This window comes from Marmota flaviventris, chromosome 10 (assembly GCF_047511675.1).
Source record: "Marmota flaviventris isolate mMarFla1 chromosome 10, mMarFla1.hap1, whole genome shotgun sequence".
In the NCBI taxonomy this organism is placed as follows: Eukaryota; Metazoa; Chordata; class Mammalia; order Rodentia; family Sciuridae; genus Marmota; species Marmota flaviventris.
The window spans coordinates 103,993,862-104,013,449 of record NC_092507.1 but is presented as its reverse complement, the minus strand read 5'-3'; the positions used below and the strand labels follow the sequence as shown (position 1 = coordinate 104,013,449).

Sequence of the window (19,588 nt, the reverse complement as noted above, 5' to 3'; positions counted from 1 at the left end):
CTAAAATGACAGATTACTAGGTATTAAACATTTTACAGTCTTTGAAGTATTAAGCTGATTTATCACTAACACAATGATGTTATAATAATAACCTGAAGGAGTAGAAGACATAATAATACATTTCTACACTCACTATAAAATCTATAACATGTATGCTCCTTGGTTTACAAGTCCCTTCATAATTTGTACCCATCTCAGCAACTCTTTCTTACCACATAGTACCTAGTCCTACAGCTATACTTTTTTCTCAGGGCTACTGAATCTTTTGTCGCTTTTTGGCAAAAATACTCTTCTACAGATGGTTCTTTCACATTCATTAATGTCTCTGTTTTAATATCACTGAATAAATAATGTACCGTTCCCCGATTTTTGTATATAAAATCTATTGCTGCACCCTTTCCATCCTTCACAATTCTAGCTTCTTTATCTGCACTATTGTTTCTCAAAGAACTTGCAGCCATTAGACATACAATTATAAGTTTACTGTCCAGCACCATCAAAAGAACTTCAAGAACACAGAGCAGGAGTTAGCAAACTGCTAATGTAAAGAGCAGACAATAAATACTTCAGGGCTTGGTGGGCCACATAGTTTGTCTCAACTGTAAATAAATAAGCATGATTGTGTTCCAATGAAACTTGATTTTGTATTTCATGTAATTTAATGACATGGAATATTATTATTTTTTAAATTTTGTTTCAAATCATTAAAAAAAATTAGCTCACAGACTTGAAATAAGCAGGTGGTATACTGGATTTAGCTCATGGGTCATATTTCACCAATCATAGGACGCAGAACTAGATATGTTTGTTCACTGCTGTATACCTAACATTGAGACCTGGCACACACCCTATAGGAATGTAAATGAATGAGTACTTATTTTATTGTTTATAAAACTCTTTATAACCCATTTCTCTTTTTAAAACTGTTTATTAAGGTACGCAGAGAAGACTATTATCCGCATTTGAAAATGGAGAAACAGGTTCAGAGAGTATATTTTGTCCAAGGTTACATGCTTATAAAGGATGGAGCTACAATCAGAACTTACATACTGAAATATATAATGCATTATTTACAAGAAGTAAAACTCCAGAGGATTATCTTTAGTGTGTCACATGGATTTGGCTTTGTCCTTTTAGAATATTAGTTTTCTAAAACCAGGAATTGAGTTAAAGCTATGCTTGTGAAAGGTACAATTGTCACGAAGTTGGGAGGGCTAAGTAAAATGATAAATATTAGGTTTAAAAGTCAAAAATGTTATCACCCACCTATAAAAGTGGGTCAAATGAGTTTGGTGGTGCATGTCTACAATCTCAACTACTTGTGAGACTGAGGCAAGAGTACTGCAAGTTTGAAGTTAACTTGGGTAACTATCCCAAAATAAAATTTTTTAAAAAGAGCTGGGAATGTAGCTCAGATGTAGGCCCTGAGTTTAATCCATAGCACTGAAAAAAAAAAAAAAAGTGGGCCAAAACAAAGATAAAAATTAAGAGCAAAAGGGAAAACAAAAATAGCTATACAGTTAGTAATTGTAAAAAATATTTGTTGCAGTGTAAGTGAGAGATGACATTTAAAATTTTTTTTTCTTTATAGTTATACAGGACAATAGAATGTATTTTGACATTATACATACATGGAGTACAACTTACCATTCTTCTGGTTGTACATGATGTAGAATTATATTGATTGTGTATCATATATGAACATAGGAAAGTAATGTCCAATTCATTCTACTTTCTTTCCTACTCCCATTCCCCTACTCCCTTCATTCCTCTTTTTCTAATCCAAAGTATTTCTATTATTCCCTTCACCCCACCCCTTATTGTGAGTTAGCATCAACATATCCGAGAGAACATTTGGCCTTTTTTTTTGGGGGGGGGGGGGGGATGGGGGATGGGATATGGCATGGCTTATTTCACATAGCATGATAGTCTCTAGTTGCAAGGAATGGCATTTTCTTTACGTCTGTGTGTGTGTGTGTGTGTGTACAAACATAGTAGATGTACACAATACATATATTTATTTATTTATTCGTTTATTATGTGGTGTTGATGATTGAACCCAGTGTCTCACACATGGTAGGCAATTGCTCCACCACTGAGTCACAATTCCAGCCCCCAAGGGATGACATTTTCAGCAACAGTAATTTTGTTAGTCATTCTCAAGATTTTGGTAGGGATACAAAGAGGAAACAGATATTTCCCATAGAGTGAAGGTATGCTAGCACCCCTACTTGAGAATCAGTAACATTGGGGTTTTAAACAAAAACAAAAAAACCCCTGCTGTTTTAAAATAAAAAGCTTTAAAATTGTCCTTATTTCATAAAGTAATGGTTTAACTATACAAAGCATTCATTACTCTATATCTGTAATAAAGGATATAATTGCATTTGTATCATTTTTTTTCTTCATTAGACTTAACTTTTATTATTAATGAAAGGTTACTTTCAATGGCATTGTATTCAGACTAAGGTATAAAGCTCAGGCTTTATGAAAAAATTATTTATCCCCCTGTGCTTCCATTTCTTCATGGATTCAGAGGTCTCAGTCCATAAATAGCCAATTCCATTTCTCTGGGCCAAAGAGAGGCAGAACATCATGGCAGAAGAGGTGGTGGAGGAAAGTCCCATTGGCAGCATTTTAAAGTAACTCAAACTTTATCACAATTACATTCCCTCATATAAATATTACAATATGGTTAATTTCATAAAATCCATTGTACTTTGTTTGTAAACAAGAAGAGAAAATTAAAAATCTAAATATAACCAATGAAAGACAATCCTCTCACTTTTCTACAAGGAGGAAATAAAGAAAAATATCCAACCCTTGCAAGACTCAAAATTTCATCTTTACATTAACATCTGTACTAAAAATTTAAAAATCAATCAGACAATCAGGCATGGCGGTGTACGTGTATAATCCCAGCACTTGGAATGGTGAGGCAGGAGGATCACAGTAGTGAGGCCCTAAGCAACTTAGACTCTGTCCAAAATAAAAATTAAAAAGAGCTGAGGATGTGGTTCAGTGTTCAATTCCCAAAATATTAAAAAAACAAAACAAAACAAAAACCCCAGAAAATCATATCACATTGTTCCCCATAAATGCTTTTTGTTAGATTGTTTCATATACCATAGTTGGAAAGAAACTTTGGAAAGTGTACTAAAAAAAAAAAAAAAAGGAATTTCTAAAAGGTGTGAAACCCATTTTTAGCTTATTATTATTCTTTTAGTAACAGATCCAGCACAGTCATCAACATTACATCTACTCATAACTAGTTTTTAAAGTGATTTCCTTAACAATCACATATCAAAGGACCTCAAGTCAAACATTTAATAATTATACCTGTTAGTGAATATTGGGCAGATAATTCTAGATGGGCAAGAAAGAATTCTTTCACTAGGTAATACTCACATTCCACTATCAGCAAGACTCAGGTCAGTATATATCACCAAAATTTTATATATTCCAGGAGCCAAATCTCTGCTTGCATCTATCTCTGTTGTCTACCAAAATCTTTACCTATTGCGTGTATTAAAATTTGTTTCTTGGCCTTGACTCACACTCTCCTTGAAAGTTATGCTTCTTTCCCCATTTTCACCTGTTTAAATCTTTCCCATCTTTTATGCATGGGTGGTTCTGTTTCTTTCTAAGAAGTATATCCCAGTAGTTCTAGTTTCAAGAATCCTCTATACTCCTACTATATTTTACTTGGAACATTTGTCATAGCACCTAAAATATAACTGCTATTGATAATTATTTCTACAGATATCATTCTATCCCCAAGGATTCAAGCTTTGTTTTGGGCAACTTGGAAACTTACTTTCCTTTTCTATATATAGGGTCAAGCAAATTAAATAGCACACAGCAGGCAATTAGTAAATTAACAAAATTCCTTTTGAATAAATTGACACCAAGAGTCCAGTTTTTAATAAAGATTATTATGATGTACTATGGCAAAATGGAAAGATACAAGATTTGGATTGGGATAGACATGGTTTTGAATTTTACTCTTTAAATTTTTTTTTTTTTTTTAGTTGTTGATGGACTTTTATTTTATTCATTTATTTATATGTGGTGCTGAGAATCGAACCCAGTAACCCAGTGCCTCACACTTGCCAGGCAAGCGCTTTACCACTTAACCACAACCCCAGCGCCCCCCCCCCCCCCCCCCCGGCCTTAATTTCATTCTCTTAAAATCTCTTGAACCACATTCGGTCCCTAAAGTGGGAAATTATTTATTCCTTAAGAATTGTTGAGAAATTAAATAAGATAATAATATCTGTCACGTTTTTAGAACACTTAAAATATAATTGGACAAGCTCAATATGTCAGCTATTGTTATCTTAACTAGTCACAGTAAGAAAAATGTTGCTTTAAATTATTCAACTGAGCTAATCCTTCAAATAACCAAGGCACAATTTCTTCTTTTTTTAGAAATTCTTTGCTTCCCAATCATCTTATATTTTCCATCATTACTATCTTCAGCAATAACTATAAACAATAATAACTTTCTACTGACCAAAAAAGTTTTACAAAACGTTTTTGTTCCAACTTCCTTTTAAAGGAACAATACATCTTTTGAAGCTTTCTTATGTTTTTCAAATAGGCTATATACTTCAGGAAAGGACAATAGCAGTAAATTATTTTACTTGTTTTTAGTATATATACATACATATATACACATATATTCTCTCTCTCTCTCTCTCACACACACATTTTTTACCGTGTTGGGTCTTGAACCTGGGTCCTTGTGCATGCTAGGCAAGTGCTCCCAAAAATATCACAGGGGGGCAAGCATAATAGCCTAATATTAGCATTCCCCTTCAGATAGGTAGAAAATTAAAGGAAAAAAATAAGGATACTGAGTTTTATGTTAGTATTGTATCCTGCTATTTTGATGAAACTGTTTATTGGATCTAGAAATCTTCTGGTAAATTTTTTTTTATAGTTTTTGATGGATACAGTAACTTAATTTTATTTATTTATCTTTATGTGGTGCTGAGGATCGAACCTACTAGGGCCTCAAGTGCAAAGGAAGCGTTTACCACTGAGCTACAACCACAGCCCTCTGGTAGATTTTTTAATGCTTTAGGTATAGAGTAATGTCATCAGCAAACAAAGATTGGCTTCTTCTTTTACTTTGCTTATTTTAATTTATTTTTAAATTCTACTCCATTTCAGATATATTCAAGGAAAGTTACATTTATTTTTTTTAAAGAAGTCTACTTTATTCTTATCCCGGTAAGAAAGAAAGTTTTGCATACAATTAAATGCTGTTTCTTAATGGAGTTTTTCTCATTTGAAGATAATCAAGATATTACTTTTGATGTTATTATTATTTTGGTGATGCTGAGGATTGAACCCTGGGCCTTGCACATGCTAGGCAAGTACGCTACCACCAAGTTACATCCCCAGCCCAGTTATGTTTTTCAAAGAGGCTATACACTTCAGGAAAGGACATTTATTTATTTATTTACTTAATGAAGTGAAGGAGGGACATAAGGCATGTTACATCTCCCAGGAGCCACACATTAAAAAAATTTTTTTTTTTTAGTTGTAGATGGACATAATACCTTTATTTTATTTTTTAATGTGGTGCTGGGGATCGAACCCAGTGCCTCACACATGCTAGACAAGTACTCTACCACTGAGCCATAACCCCAGTCCCACAGTATGTTACTTTTTTTTTTAATATTTATTTTTTAGTTGTGATGTTAATAATAACATCACAATACCTTTATTTTATTTGTTTTTATGTGGTGCTGAGGATTGAACCTAGGGCCTCACATGTGCTAGGCGAGTGCTCTACTGCTGAGCCACAACCCCAGGCCAGTGTGTTACTTTTGACAAGAGAAAAGAAAGTATGTTTGGCTGGGGATACAGCTCAGAGGTAAAGTACTTACCTGGCATGCGCAAGGCTCTGGTTTCCACCATCGGCACAAGAACATGCCTTGCCTCAATTTTGGATCATTTTTTAATCTGGTTTAAATGTTTTTAGTAGAGCAACAATAAACTGTCTAGGACAATAATTTACTAGACATAAATTCCTAGTGGTTATAGACAAGTAAGTAGGGAAGACAGGCAAGTTTGTTTTATATAGAGCAATTTTATTTTTTAAAAATTCTACCAATTCTAGGAAGTAACTGTTTTTCTGGTATTCATAAACAGTGAAGATTTGCTAAAGTAATTATAACTAAAACACACACACACACACACACACACACACACACACAGATTAACAACAAACTTCAGAACTATTTCCTCAACTAGGCCTTGACTTTCCCTTCTCCCCTGTCTTTGGACTGCCTATCCCAGTTTTAGCAAGAATTTGCCTACCTCTGATATCTGATCAAGTTCTTCATTTCTGTAACTTTGTATGTCTTTGGTCTACCCGGTCTCTTCCTAATTATTTTCCATCTGTTGATAACGTACTCATTGGGGGCATCATTCTATTCATTGGCTATAAATCCCCTGCTATCTTACTGTATTAGGAGTTGAGCCTAATGTCTCCTCTATGGCAACAGTCTTGAATAGTCTTACCATTTTATCATGGTTCAGAATAATTTTTCCTTAACAGGAGTAATCATTGTATTTTATACCATTCAGTATAAATACTGTATAAAAATGACATACTTAAGCACAAAATTTACAGCATACAAGAAAACAACAACAACAAATAACAGTTCCTCTATTATCTAGTTATCTCTCCCAACCATTCCCTTTAGTTTACAACTTTATGCACCAAGTTAGAAGTTCCTTAGTTCTCATCCTGGACTTTCCTAATATAAGACATCCATACTGTTGGTTAAAAAAGAAAAAAAAGAATCCCAAACATTCATCCTAAGTGTTTATTTAGAAGTTCAAGGGCTGGGGATGTGGCTCAAGTGGTAGCACGCTCGACTTGGCATGCGTGCGGCCCAGGTTCGATTCTCAGCACCACATACAAACAAAGATGTTGTGTCCACCGAAAACTAAAAAATAAATATTAAAAAAAAAAAAAAAAAGAAGTTCAAAGTAAGTGGTATGCCTTAAATCATCAATTGTTAAACAGAACAAAAATTTTAGAGTATTGTCTCAATCTTAATTGAGATTGAAAACATTATCATAAATGTAACAGTATGGACATGCAAGCATGTGCACACACCCAAGAAGGAAAAGGATCTGTTATGGTTTGGATGTAAGGTGTCCCCCAAAAGCTCACATGAGACAATGCAAGAAGGTTCAGAGGAGAAATGATTGGGTTCTAAGAGTCTTAACACAATCAGTGATTTAAACCCCTGATAGGGATTAATTTTGAGTGGTAACTAGAGGCAGATGGGGTGTGGCTGGAGGAAGTGGTTAACTGGGGGCATGGCTATGAAGTATATATTTTGTATCTGGAGAGTGGAGTCTCTCTGCCTCCTCATCACCAGGATGTGAGCTGCTTCCCTCTGTCACCCTCTTCCCCATGATGTTCAGACTAACCTCAAGCCCTAAGGAATGAAGCCAGCCTTCTATGGACTAAAACCTCTGAAACCACGAGCCTTCAAATAAACTTTTCCTCCTTACATTTGTTCTGGTCAGATCCTTTTAGTCACAGCAGTCAAAAAGCTGACTAAAACAGAATCCTATTTAGTTTAATTGGCATATCTGCTTAAATATCTAGATCAAGAACTAGGAAATATAAAAGTGAGAGAATGTTCTAATGAGTTGAAAATCAGATTAAAATGAATTAAAAAAAATAAACGAGCACCTTGTTGCTTTGGAACTTAAATGTGTTAAAATACCCATTACAAGATATGATGAATTTTTTTTTTTGAAAATAGACTCAGTGAAGAAATTAGGGAAAAGTCCACACTGACACTTTGAGATTCAGGTGCCAGACAGTAATGATGCAGACATCAAGTCCAAAATAGTAGAGTTAACTGGATGGAAACAGAAACAATAAAAAACAAGAAGGATTTTGTTTTAACATCTAGTGCTCATCTGGCATGTTATGGCATCCTACCTTAAAAGTGTATCTTTTTGCTGATTCTATTTTTTCTTCAGAATCATTGGGAGTCAAACGTGGATTCACATGCTACCTTTACCACTTAATTGCTTGGGTTTTGGTTTCTTCATTAGAGAGTATAATGCTTGCTTAATACTACTTGATGAATCCAAAGTAGCCAGGTGCAGTGGCACATGCCTGTAATCCCAGCAACTCAGGAGGCTAAGGCAGGAGGATCATAAGTTTGAGGCCAGTCTCAGCAACTTAGCGAGATCCTGTCTCAAAATGAAAATAAAAAGGGCTGGGGTTGTGGCTCAGCGGACGAGCACTTATGGGTTAAATTCCCAGTACCCCCAACAACAACAAAACAAAACAACCTAATGCAATGAAATAACATGAAATGGACTTAGATATCTAATGCAATGAAATAACATGAAATGGACTTAGATATCTATATATTTCCCCCTAAGCAAATGTCTATACATTATCAGATTTTGAGTAATAGGTCTTCTTTTAAGAGTTCAACTTACAGGGGCTGGAGCTCAGTGGTAGAGTGCTTGCCTAGCATGTGTGAGGCACCGGGTTCAATCCTCAGTGCCATATAAAAATGAAATAAATAAAATAAAGGTATTGTGTCTCTACAATAAAAAAAAATTTTAAGAAAAAAATTTTAACTTACATGTTGGTGAAATTGTAAATTAATATAACTATTATGGAAATTAATATGAAGATACTTCAAAAGACTAGAAATGAACCCACCCATATGACCCAGCTATACCACTCCTCAGTATTTATCCAAAAGAATTTAAGTCAGCATTCTATAGCAATACATGCATAACCAAATTTATAGCAGCACAGTTCACAGTAGTCAAGTTATGGAACTAGCCGAGGTGTCCATCTAAGGATAAAGAAAATATGGTACATACATACAATGAGGTTTTACTCAGACATAAAGAAGAACAAAATTATATAATTTGCAGGAAAATAGATGAAGAAAAATGGAGAACATTATGCTAAGTGAAATAAGCCAGACTCAGAAAGTCAAGGATTGTATGTTTTTTCTCATATGTGGAAGCTAGAGAGAAAATGGGAAATAAAAGAGATCTCATTGAAATAGAAGCAGAAGATGGGGAATAGAGGGAGGGAAGGTAGAAGGGAAAAAAGGAAGTATGGGGAAATGAAACAATACAAATCATGCTATACAATGTGAACATATAATAAAGACTACTATTGTATATAATTATAATTCACCAATAAAAATATTAAAAATAGGGGCTGGGGATGTGGCTCAAGCGGTAGCGTGCTCGCCTGGCATGCGTGTGGCCCAGGTTCGATCCTCAGCACCACATACAAACAAAGATGTTGTGTCCACTGAAAACTAAAAAAAATAAATAAATAAAAATTCTCTCTCCTCTCTCTAAAAAAAAAAAAAAAATTAAAAATTAAATGAATGACAAAAATAGGATTTAAAGTTAGACAAAAATAGTTCACATTTTTATAGGTAAACAAAAAAATAATTCATTTGGTCCTGGGCACTGAGATAAGTAGTAAGACAGGGACAAAAGGAGAACAGCCAAAGAAGTAAGCCAACAAATTCCCTTTTGCTTGAAAGCACTGGTTCTAAATTCTGGCTACAGATTAGAATGACTTGGGGAGATTTAAATGAACTGATACCTGGGTTCTATCTGCAGAGATTCCAAAGTAATACGTCTCTTAACAGGCAGAGTACTCATCAGTAGGGCTTGGGCAGTGAATTTTTTTTCTTTTTCTTTTTGATAGGCCTCACTAAGTTGCTGAGGCTGGTCTTGAACTTTCGACCCTCTCCTGCCTCAGCCTCCCAAGTCACTGAAATTATAGGCATGTGGCCACTACATTTGGATGGACACAAAGACTTTTAAAGCCTTCCTCAGGTGATTCTAACATGTTGTCAAGGTTGAAAACCACTACCTTCACTTAATATAAAGTAGAAAATAATCACAATGGATAGAAGAAACACTGTTCAGTAACTTGGTTTTCCAAATTCTGTATACATTACAATAGCAAAACAATTAACACAAATAATAGTCCTCAATAAGGATGTGTCAATTATTTTAAAATAACTACAATCCAAAGCAGCAAAACTGCCAAATAAGTAGTACAGATAATATATGGCACAGAACTTATAGGGAAGGAGATGATAAGGGCTGGGTTGGTGAAAGAACAGTTATAAGGAAGCCAGGCACAGAGGTGCATACCTGTAATCCCAACAACTCAGGAGGCGGAGGCAGGAAGACAGAAGGTCGAGGACAGCCCCAGCAACCTGGCAAGGTCCTAAGGAACTTAGAGAGACCTCAGCTCAAAATAAAAAATAAAAAGGGCTGTGGATGGAAATCAGTGGTAAAGTGCCCTTCGGTTCAATTTCCAGTACCAAAAAACAAAACAATACAAAAACAAAACAGAACCCTGTTTTAGAAGGAAGAGAAAGGATCTAAGCTATATTCTGCCAAGTGCTTCAGATACTTCCAGGGGCCATTACAAGAGAGTGAAATAGTAAGAACCAAAAAGGTGGGAAAATGAGTAGTAAGAACAAAAAAGATAGGAAAATATTTTTTTAAAGCGGATCAGTTTGGGTGATCAGAGGACTTACTGGGAGATAATAAAAGAGAAGGGTAGATGAGTCAGATGGCAGTAGTAAGCTAATATCAAACCTGTTTTTATTCTGTAGGTTATGGAAACCTGCTGAAACTTTCTGACTACAAAGTTCCATTAAAATAAAATAATAATAATAATAATAATAAAATAAATAAAATAAAAATAATAATAAAATAAAAATAATAATAAAATAAAAATTTCTGTCAGTTAATAAGAAAGTACTGGCATTAGCACTAGAGCTTCTCAAAACCTGGAAATCAGACTGCTCTCTGGAATTTAACTAATGAAAAATCAAGACAAACTGTTAAAGCAACATTCATTCACTCATTCATTCAACAAAAATCTAGGCCTACTATGTTTTAGGCAATAGTTATTCATTAGCATGCTGTCCTCATGGAGCTTACATTCTAGTAGGTGGAGAGACAACAGATAACAAAAAATAACTCAAATACATAGTATGTTAGTAATAAATGTGAAAGAATAAAAGATAAGGCAAAGAAAGGGGATGCAAAATGTCAGAATTCGGAATTGAACAGGGTAACCAGATAAGTCTTCACAGAGGAGATAATTCAGGTTAAATAACTGAATGAAGTAAGTGATACAGAAGGAAGAGAACTCCAGAGAAGAGAGAAAATAAAAGACCCTTAGTGAGAATGTACGGATGGACCAGAGAGTATCAGGGTATCAGAAATGGTGGGAGATGAACTCAAGAAAAGTGGCAAAGAGGTAAAAATCCCAAGACAGATAGGCATGGTGGTACACTCCTTGTAAGGGAGTCTGAGGCAGGATGATGTCAAGCTCAAGACCAGTGTGGGCAACTTAGCAAGACCTTGTCTCAAAATAAAATAATAAAAAAGGGCTTGGAATGTGTCTCAGTGGCAGAGGTCCTGGGTTCAATCTCCAGGGTAGGAGGTGGATGTCAGGGTAATAACTTTTATTCTACTGGAGGGTTGTGAGCAGGAGTGACATATTCTTACCTACATTCTAACCAGATCATTCTGGGTGCTTTCCTGAGAGGAGGTGTTGGAACAGGAGTTGGGGCAGGGAACAATAGTAAAAACAGGGAATCAGAGAAGACTTTGTAAAAATCTAGATTAAGAGATTTTAGTGGAATAAAGGTGTGGTGAAAAACAGTCAAATTTTGAGTTTATTTTAAAGGTGGAGCTACAAGATATGCTAATGGCCCACACACAGAGTGAGAGAAAGAACAATAAAAAATAATACCAAAGTTTTTCCCCTGAGCAACTGAGCTCAGGAGGAGGACTAGGAATCAAAGCTAGACACAGCAACTTAGTGAGACCCTGTCTCAAAAAATAAGGCTGGAAATGTGTCTCAGTGATTGAGCCCCTGCCTGGGTTCAAGCCCTGGTACCAAAAAAACAAAAACAGAAAAAAAAAAAAAAAAACTAATTAAGTAATAATTATATGCAGTTATCTCCTGAAAGCCTCAATATTTTATTTTCTATAAACGCATTCATGTTACTACACCATTAACTTGGTTGCTGTTTAAGACTATGTCATTGTGTCAACAGAACTGCTTACTATCTTCACCATCTACTCCAAAGAATCAAAATAAGCAGGATCATAGGCTCCGGAAATAATCTACTGATGTTACCCTGCTCTATTAATTATTCTACAAAGTTGGCTTTTTTTTTAACCTTAAATGTGCCTCAGTTTATCAAACTGTAAAATGAGGACAAGTAAGTATCTCTCCTACTGGTATAATACAGAGTACCTAGCACACAGAAAGTACTTAAATGTTACCTAGATACAAAACAAAGAATCCACAAGTCAAAGTTCTCTCACATTTAAAAAATCCTACCACTTTTCTTTATTGCAGTACAGTATTATACTAACTTCTTATTTATATGCTATACCCTGACTGATATTGTAGTGATATCATATGATTCACTGAACTGAACATTACATCTCATAAGACATCACCCTAAAATACATATGTAGCAAAGATAAATTTTACATACTGCTCAAAACTCATTAATATAACTGTGAAGAATTTATAATAAATCAGCTAGAATGTAGAAAGAAAGGAGAGGGTAGAGGCAGAGAGAATAATTAAGAATGTTATTAAAAATAATTCAAATAAGAAGGAGTCCCAAATAAAGACAGTGTTAGAAGAAATGTGGACAGGTCAGAGAAACTATTAAGTACAAAGCATATCTTTTTGTCTGGATATGCATAGAATAGAAAAGATACAAAAAGAATTGTTAATATTGGCTGACTTTCAGCAGAACTGGGTGGCTGGAGAAGAGGAATAAGAGGGGACTTTTAACTCACACCCTTTCCCACCACTTAAAGCATGTAATTATAGTTCTCATATGCATAAAATAAAAAGTTTTTAAAAATTAATGGAGATGGAGGAGCAGAATCTAATGACAAGAAGGAAGAATTTACAGGACTAAATACTGAATGAACAAAAGGAGAGGCTAAAGGTGTAAAAGATGATAGGAAATGTTCTACACCTCTCCACAGGAGACTCATGGTGGGATGCAGAGAAATGAAGAGTTCCAAAGGAGCAGAAAGGAAATATGATGAAGGGAGGTAAGAGAGGAAGATAATAACACTACACAGATATTGAAATTTTCAAGTTAAAAATGCCCAGTCATTTGTCTTCACTATCATGACTAAATTCCCCCATCCAGAGTTTTAAATTTTGTGATCCACTTAAGGATTTATTTGTTTTTGGCAAGGAGATGGGAAAAATTTATACACCAGACAGAGAGAGAAAATAACAAATAATGCCTGGTCCTATAGCATGTGTTTTTCTGAATTTATTACAGCAGGAGGAGGAAATACTTTCATTAGTTGTTTGCAAGGCTGCTGGCAAGTATATATACATAGTCATTTTGGTATCCACAAGACAAGATGGGATCTATTAGGAAAAGGCCCCCAGGGGGGTTGAATGTTCCCAGCAGTGGTATGGCACAGCACCTGTGATGGCAGCAGGTATTTATTTAGATACTGTAATGCACAAAAAAAAGTATAGACACATTCCTGAAAACGATACCTAGAGATTACCAGAAACAATTTGAAGAGGGATGTTTTATTGGGGGTACAGGCATGTGAGCTGGGGAAATACGAAAATTAACGAAGCTGTGATCTCTTTTGCATCAATAGGCTGTGTCTACACTGTGTTCTTGATGCTGTGCTAAGCACTAGATAAAAAGACATGGTCCAATTACTAAGGAACTCAGTCTTGTTATCAGGGAAATGTAGGCAAGTAGACAATGTAAGAATCTCCTAGAACATTTTAATGTTTCAATTTTTAAAATAGAGATTTCTTTATTGGAGTTTGAAAAAGTTCATCAAACTTTGTTGGGGCGGTTTGATTCAATTCCCCCTACTTCCCTAATTTAGAAAGAAACGTGCGGCCCACTTATTTAAGTGATTTTTCCAAAACCACACATCTAGTTGTTTAAATGCACACCAGGGAGAACCCAAGTCTTCTAACACTCTAAACCATTCTTTCCACTACATCACAACACCTCACTTATAATTCCTTAAAAGGATGTCTCTATTCTGGTTTTTCATTCATGGTACGTGAAAAAAAAAAAAAAGTGTAGTGAAAAAAGCATGGGTCAGAATCATACAAACCTGGGTCTTAATTTTCTGGCTAATTATACTACTTTGTTTAGCATTAAGGCTGATTCTAATAAAATAATTTAATGCTTTATAAGAAATTATGATAACCCTGTACTCTTAACAAGGATTGTACCTGCTTAGGCTTCGTGCTCCTGACCCTCAATTTTGTAAGACATTCTATGAATACTACTCAGCAAAGCTAACTAAAAAGAAGTGAAAATAAAGAATGAAAGTACTGTAATGAGTGTGGTAGCCCAGACTACTACTCCCAGCTACTAGGGAGGCTGAGACAGAAGGCTACAAAGTTCAAGGCCAGTTTGGGTTATTAGCGAGATCCTGTATCATTAAAAAATTTTAAAAGGGCTGGGGATATAGCTCAGTAGTACAGCATTTGCCTAGCATGCATTAGATCAACCCCCAATACTACAAAAAACCTATTGCCCCCCCCCAACAAAAAAAAAAAACCCAGAATGAAAGTGTTAATGCTAATTGATGACTTGTCATAGCAAATAGCTTTAGGGCTTACTTCATTGTACAAGAGTAATGACTCCTCTAGTAAATTGAGGAGGGAATACATAATCAAGGAAACTTAGTCTAATATATTTCCATGAGCTCTATCAGAGCCCTCAATCCCTGAATCTATTTATAACATTTTTTACATCTCTACTAGTGATTTTGATAAATCTGTTTCTCAAAAGAGAGAAAAAAAAAAAAAGGCTTACAAGAGAAACTATTGTCTAAACTAAAAACATATAGATCTATTTCTCAGTTAATTTATTTTTGAAGTTATATACAAATATTCTACTAGTAAGGCTAAAGTGGGGGGGGGGAACCCACCTTTTTTCAGCCCTAAAATTCTCTTTGCATTTGTTTAAAAAATGATGAATTGTGAAATGAAGGAAACAATGCAAAGAACCCAAGCAAGTAGTTCATTCCACATTTCAAGCTTCCTAGTTAGGGTATCTTGGTTTTGCTAAGCACTTAGAACTAAGTAACTGAAGAGTTTAAGTACCTAGAAAAGAACTCAGGATAAAGCTAAAAGCATATATTTCTGCATGTTATTACATTTTCCACTTCCTGTTTTATTTAGACAACTCATCATGACCATTTCAGGTAATAATGAAGAAGTTAAAAACCCAGCTTCTGGTGGGGCACAGTGGTGCAGGCCTGTATTCTCAAGTGACTCGGAAAGCTGAGGCAAGAGGATCCCAAGTTGGAGTCTAGCCTAGGCAACCTGGGGAGACTCTGTTTCAAAATAAAAAATAAGAAGAGCTGAGGATGTAGCTCGGTGGTAAGGAACCACTGAGTTCAATTCCCAGTATCGAAAGAAAGAATTAACAAACCAACTTCCTCTTTATAAATGTGATGAAACCCTCAGCAGTTAGTTTTAAGAATGAATGATTTTACTAGCTTTTTTCGTAGAAATGCTTGCAAGGAAATCAGAGACCATCATTCAACAAATTTACTTAAGGGTCCATTGCTTTCATGTAACAAAAATAAAATATTAAAAATATTTTAAAAAATTAAAAAAATATATTAATAAAATATTTAAAAATAAAGTCAGCAATATTAAAACATATCTGGCATCATGGCTTAGATGTCTTAAAATAATCCAAACCAAATACAGTTGAGTCTTAGCTAAGAGGGGGAGAAAGAAGAAGAGAGGGAAGGGCAGATTTTCAACTTCCTTTAATAATTCAAAATACAAATTAAGGATGAAAATATCTTGATTTTAAAAAATCAGTTTAATAGTGCTATGGTTTGTATAAATCTTATAGGACAAAAATCTCATTATTTACAGTTTATGACTTCTAAGGCATTCATATCAACAATTCCTGTTAGAAAAATACTTTCTCAATTTTTTAAATTCAGTTAAAAGGTATCTCAAGTGTCTGGGGTTGGGGCTCAGTGGTAGAGCACTTGCCTCGCATGTGTGAGGCACTGTGTTCAATTCTCAGCAGCACGAATAAATAAATAAATAAAGGCCCATCAACAACTAAAAAAAAGGTACCTCAAGTCTAGAAGAAGGTAACAAGTTAGGAGAACTCATATAATCTTTCAGATTCATAGATATAAATAGGTTTCACCTCTGGGAATAAAAACTAACAAAATTTTAGTAACCTCAAATCATATGGATTTTTATAGTATCAGCTATAACTTAATTATACACCCTAAGGAAGACAATGTTGTTAATCTAAAAAAATCTTTAAAGTCAGGAAAGGTAGAACATGCCTGTGATCCTTGGGAGACTGAGGCAGGGGATCACAAGTTCAAGGTCAGCCTCAGTAACTTATCGAGACCCTGTCTGGAGATTTTGCAAAGAGCTGTGGTTCATTGGTTAAGTGCCCTTGGGTTCAATCTCCAGTACCCCCACCAAACAAATTTACTAAATATGAATGAAATTCAACAACACTTTTTGGCATATTTACCAATTATGGTTTGCTTATTATGCCATTATTAAAATTAAGAAACAAAAGAAGTACACCAGAAGAGGAAACTGGTCCTGGATTTGTTATAAAATCTAGGCGATTAATGTTATTGATTAACACACTTAATATCTAAAGACATTTTAATTTGCCCATTGAAATACATACATATTTTTCCAAGTTTAATTAAAAAGGCATTGCAGCCCAATGGCAAGGACAAAAATCCAACATTGGCTAAATGTTATCACTTCAACACAATAAACCTCAACGTTTATTTTTACCTAAATTCCTTGTGAAATCTTTTGTAACAATTTTTTGCTTAAAATAAATGGACCATCAGTTGAGCTACCAAATATTTTATCCCAGAATTTTCATATAATTAAAATTTATATGCACCATTAACTATTTGCCTTACAATAAACATTATTGTTTTCTTTCCAGCATTGTTTTTTCTCTAAACCTTTAACACTTATGAGAATAAATTTCCAATAAGAGAAAACCTAATGATAAAGTGTCGTTTAATTGCTTTTAAGTGTTGAGTACCTTCTTTGGCATTTCAAAATGGCATGCCATATGTAGATATAACAAATTATTCTGTAGAGAGGACTCCCAGATCATAAAGAGTTCCCCTTTTCTCTCCAATCTCTATCTAAATAATATTAATAATAAGATAAACCTGGCTAGACTTACAGAACACTCAGGGGTGCATACTTGGAACTAACAGTCACTGTTGGAAACAAAAGACACAATTCTTGTTCTATAAGGAGTTATCTGGTGAGAATATTCTAATTTCTACAAGCCTTAAAATGCTGTATTTAGTAAAAAAAACCCTGACAAACTTTTAAGAAAATGTGTGCATTTGTCAGTGAAATAGTTATTCTACCTCACTTGGGTCCTGCTCTTGTACTTAAAGACACTTTTAAACAAAAAAGTATATAAATTGCACACTGATAAATCCAACAATAACCCAAGACACCACCATGGGGCATCAAAGAAGGCAGATGCTTTGTCCAGACTTGATTGTGTTAACATAAGGTTTAGGCACTACGTAAAACCTTTCTGGAGTTTTTTTTAAAAAATTCATTGGTTATTCTGGATTGGTTAACAAGAAGCTGAGAACTATTTTTAAATAAATTATCGTTAAGACGATGCAAGATGCAAGGGAGAGAGTCACTTAGGGGGCCGTAGGCACATGCAAACAATCATGGGAGCATCTGCAGGGAAAAGTGGTGTTCAAATTCTGAAGTCAATGCCCAGAGGCTTACACATTTATTGTAGGTAGTTCGTTCAGCCGACAGTACAGGAGAAAATAAGTGCATGTGTAGTGAGAGGGACAATACTTGGAGACCTCTCCCAGTAGAAGTCATGACAGCAAAATCACTTCCTGAGGAAGGAGGAGCAAAAGGGAAGTTAAGAGTCCACCCTGACCAGGAAGTGACTCGCCCTAAACTAGCCCCAAACACATCAAAAAATGGGGGGATGGGGTGAGCCCCGACAGCCTGAGGCGGTAAAATACCTGCTGCTTAATACATCGCGACATCACCATCGCCCACTCTCAAAATTACAGAAAAGAGTCCACAGTCACAGTTCAATAAGGGAAGTCTCTTCTCATACAGGAAGGTCACTGGGCTGTGCCCCAGGTCCGGGAGGAAGAGAAGAGAGTGAAGGAATGGGGAACTGGGGACACCGTGAGGCTGAGGAAAGCCCCTTAACAGGAAAGCGTCCCGACTGCAGAGAGCGCATGCCAGCACCGGAAAAGAACCTTCTTTTTCCTGGGGATACAGCCAGGCTTCCCACCGCAGCCGGGTCGGGCCCCTGTTCCCAGTCGGGGGAGGAGGTAAGAGAGAGAGGCGGACCCCTTACCTTCTCCTCATCCGACACCCGATCCTCGAAGTCGGCCATCTTGGGCTGCTCTGGCCCAGCCCGGCCGCGGGCGCGAGGCAGGCCGGGAAGGAAGCTGAGTGATGGAATCACCGCAGGGGCCGTCGGAAGGACCCGCCCGGAAACGCCGAGCAAGAGGGCGCCATATCAGCTACGCGCCGGGGGTGACGGCCTCGAGCGCCTGTGCCCCAGGAAGTCGGCTTTGCCTTCAGGAGTTTGAAGTCTATTATCTTTCTCTCTCAGTTATAGTCGTTCCCCATTCATCTAATGGATGCTGGCAGCCTGTTTCCACTGTTCTTGGTGCCTGGGCTCCTTCCGACTAAGGAGCACTTGTGATTCCTTTAAATTTTTCTGTACCGGTGATCTCCATGGCAGCCGAATCCAAAGCGCTAAGAGCTGGTCGGCCCTTGAAAAGACCGGTGGCTTTTCCAACCCCGGGAATAGGGTGAAAGGTGACCCTCATCTCATTTGGAAGCAAAACCACTCCAGCGTGACATCTTAGTTCAGTTCCTCCAGAATAGGTGCCACTATCGGCCCTTCCCCCCCAAGGAAAAGTTAGGCCCAGTGTTGGGTCCTGCCCGCCACCTTCCAGATCTTCCAGGTCCCGTTCCCAGGACTCAGCCTCTACCGAGGCCAACTTCAGGTCCTCCACTATCCCAGGATTCCCGACGCTCGGTTTCCTGCCCTTCTCCCCTCCCAACTCCCGGCGCCTGCGGGAGCGGCAAGATGGCGGACGGTGACGGCTGGAGTGAAGCCGCGACTGCTGCGGCATTTCCTCCTGCACCTGCTCCCGGCCTGAGCCCGCCGCTGGGCTGGAGGGAGCGGCTGCGGGCCGGGCTGGCGGGGACAGGGGCCTCGTTGTGGTTCGTGGCGGGGCTGGGGCTGCTATACGCTCTGAGGGTACCCCTGAGGCTGTGTGAGAACTTGGCAGCGGGTGAGAGGCCCAGACCTCCCAGGGACGGGCGGGGACCCAGGAGAGGTGTCTGGGGCCAACGCCAAAGGGCAGATAGGAGGAGACTGGGCTGCTCGATCCAGTGGGTTCAGTTTCTCCTGGGCCATAACCCCGCAGCTGATTGTCAAACCTG

General features: G+C 36.9%; 2 protein-coding genes across 15 annotated transcripts in view; one reads left to right on the top strand and one right to left on the bottom strand.

Moving 5' to 3' along the window:
- Window positions 1-18,593, bottom strand: part of Capza1 (capping actin protein of muscle Z-line subunit alpha 1) — a 40,422-nt gene extending 21,829 nt beyond the window's left edge. Inside the window, exon 1 of the mRNA XM_027940339.2 lies at window positions 18,486-18,593. Coding sequence (XP_027796140.1) covers window positions 18,486-18,524 — 39 coding nt within the window. The 5' untranslated portion in view covers window positions 18,525-18,593. The remainder of the gene's footprint in view (window positions 1-18,485) is intronic.
- St7l (suppression of tumorigenicity 7 like) overlaps window positions 18,345-19,588 on the top strand; it is a 180,073-nt gene continuing 178,829 nt past the window's right edge. For 12 of the 14 annotated variants that reach the window (XM_071618198.1, XM_071618196.1, XM_071618197.1 and 9 more), the window contains exon 1: window positions 19,207-19,437. In XM_071618198.1, coding sequence (XP_071474299.1) covers window positions 19,230-19,437 — 208 coding nt within the window. In that variant the 5' untranslated portion in view covers window positions 19,207-19,229. Of the gene's footprint in view, window positions 18,460-19,206; window positions 19,438-19,588 lie in introns of those variants that run through there. The other 2 variants (XM_071618204.1, XM_071618202.1) reach the window with 2 other exon arrangements.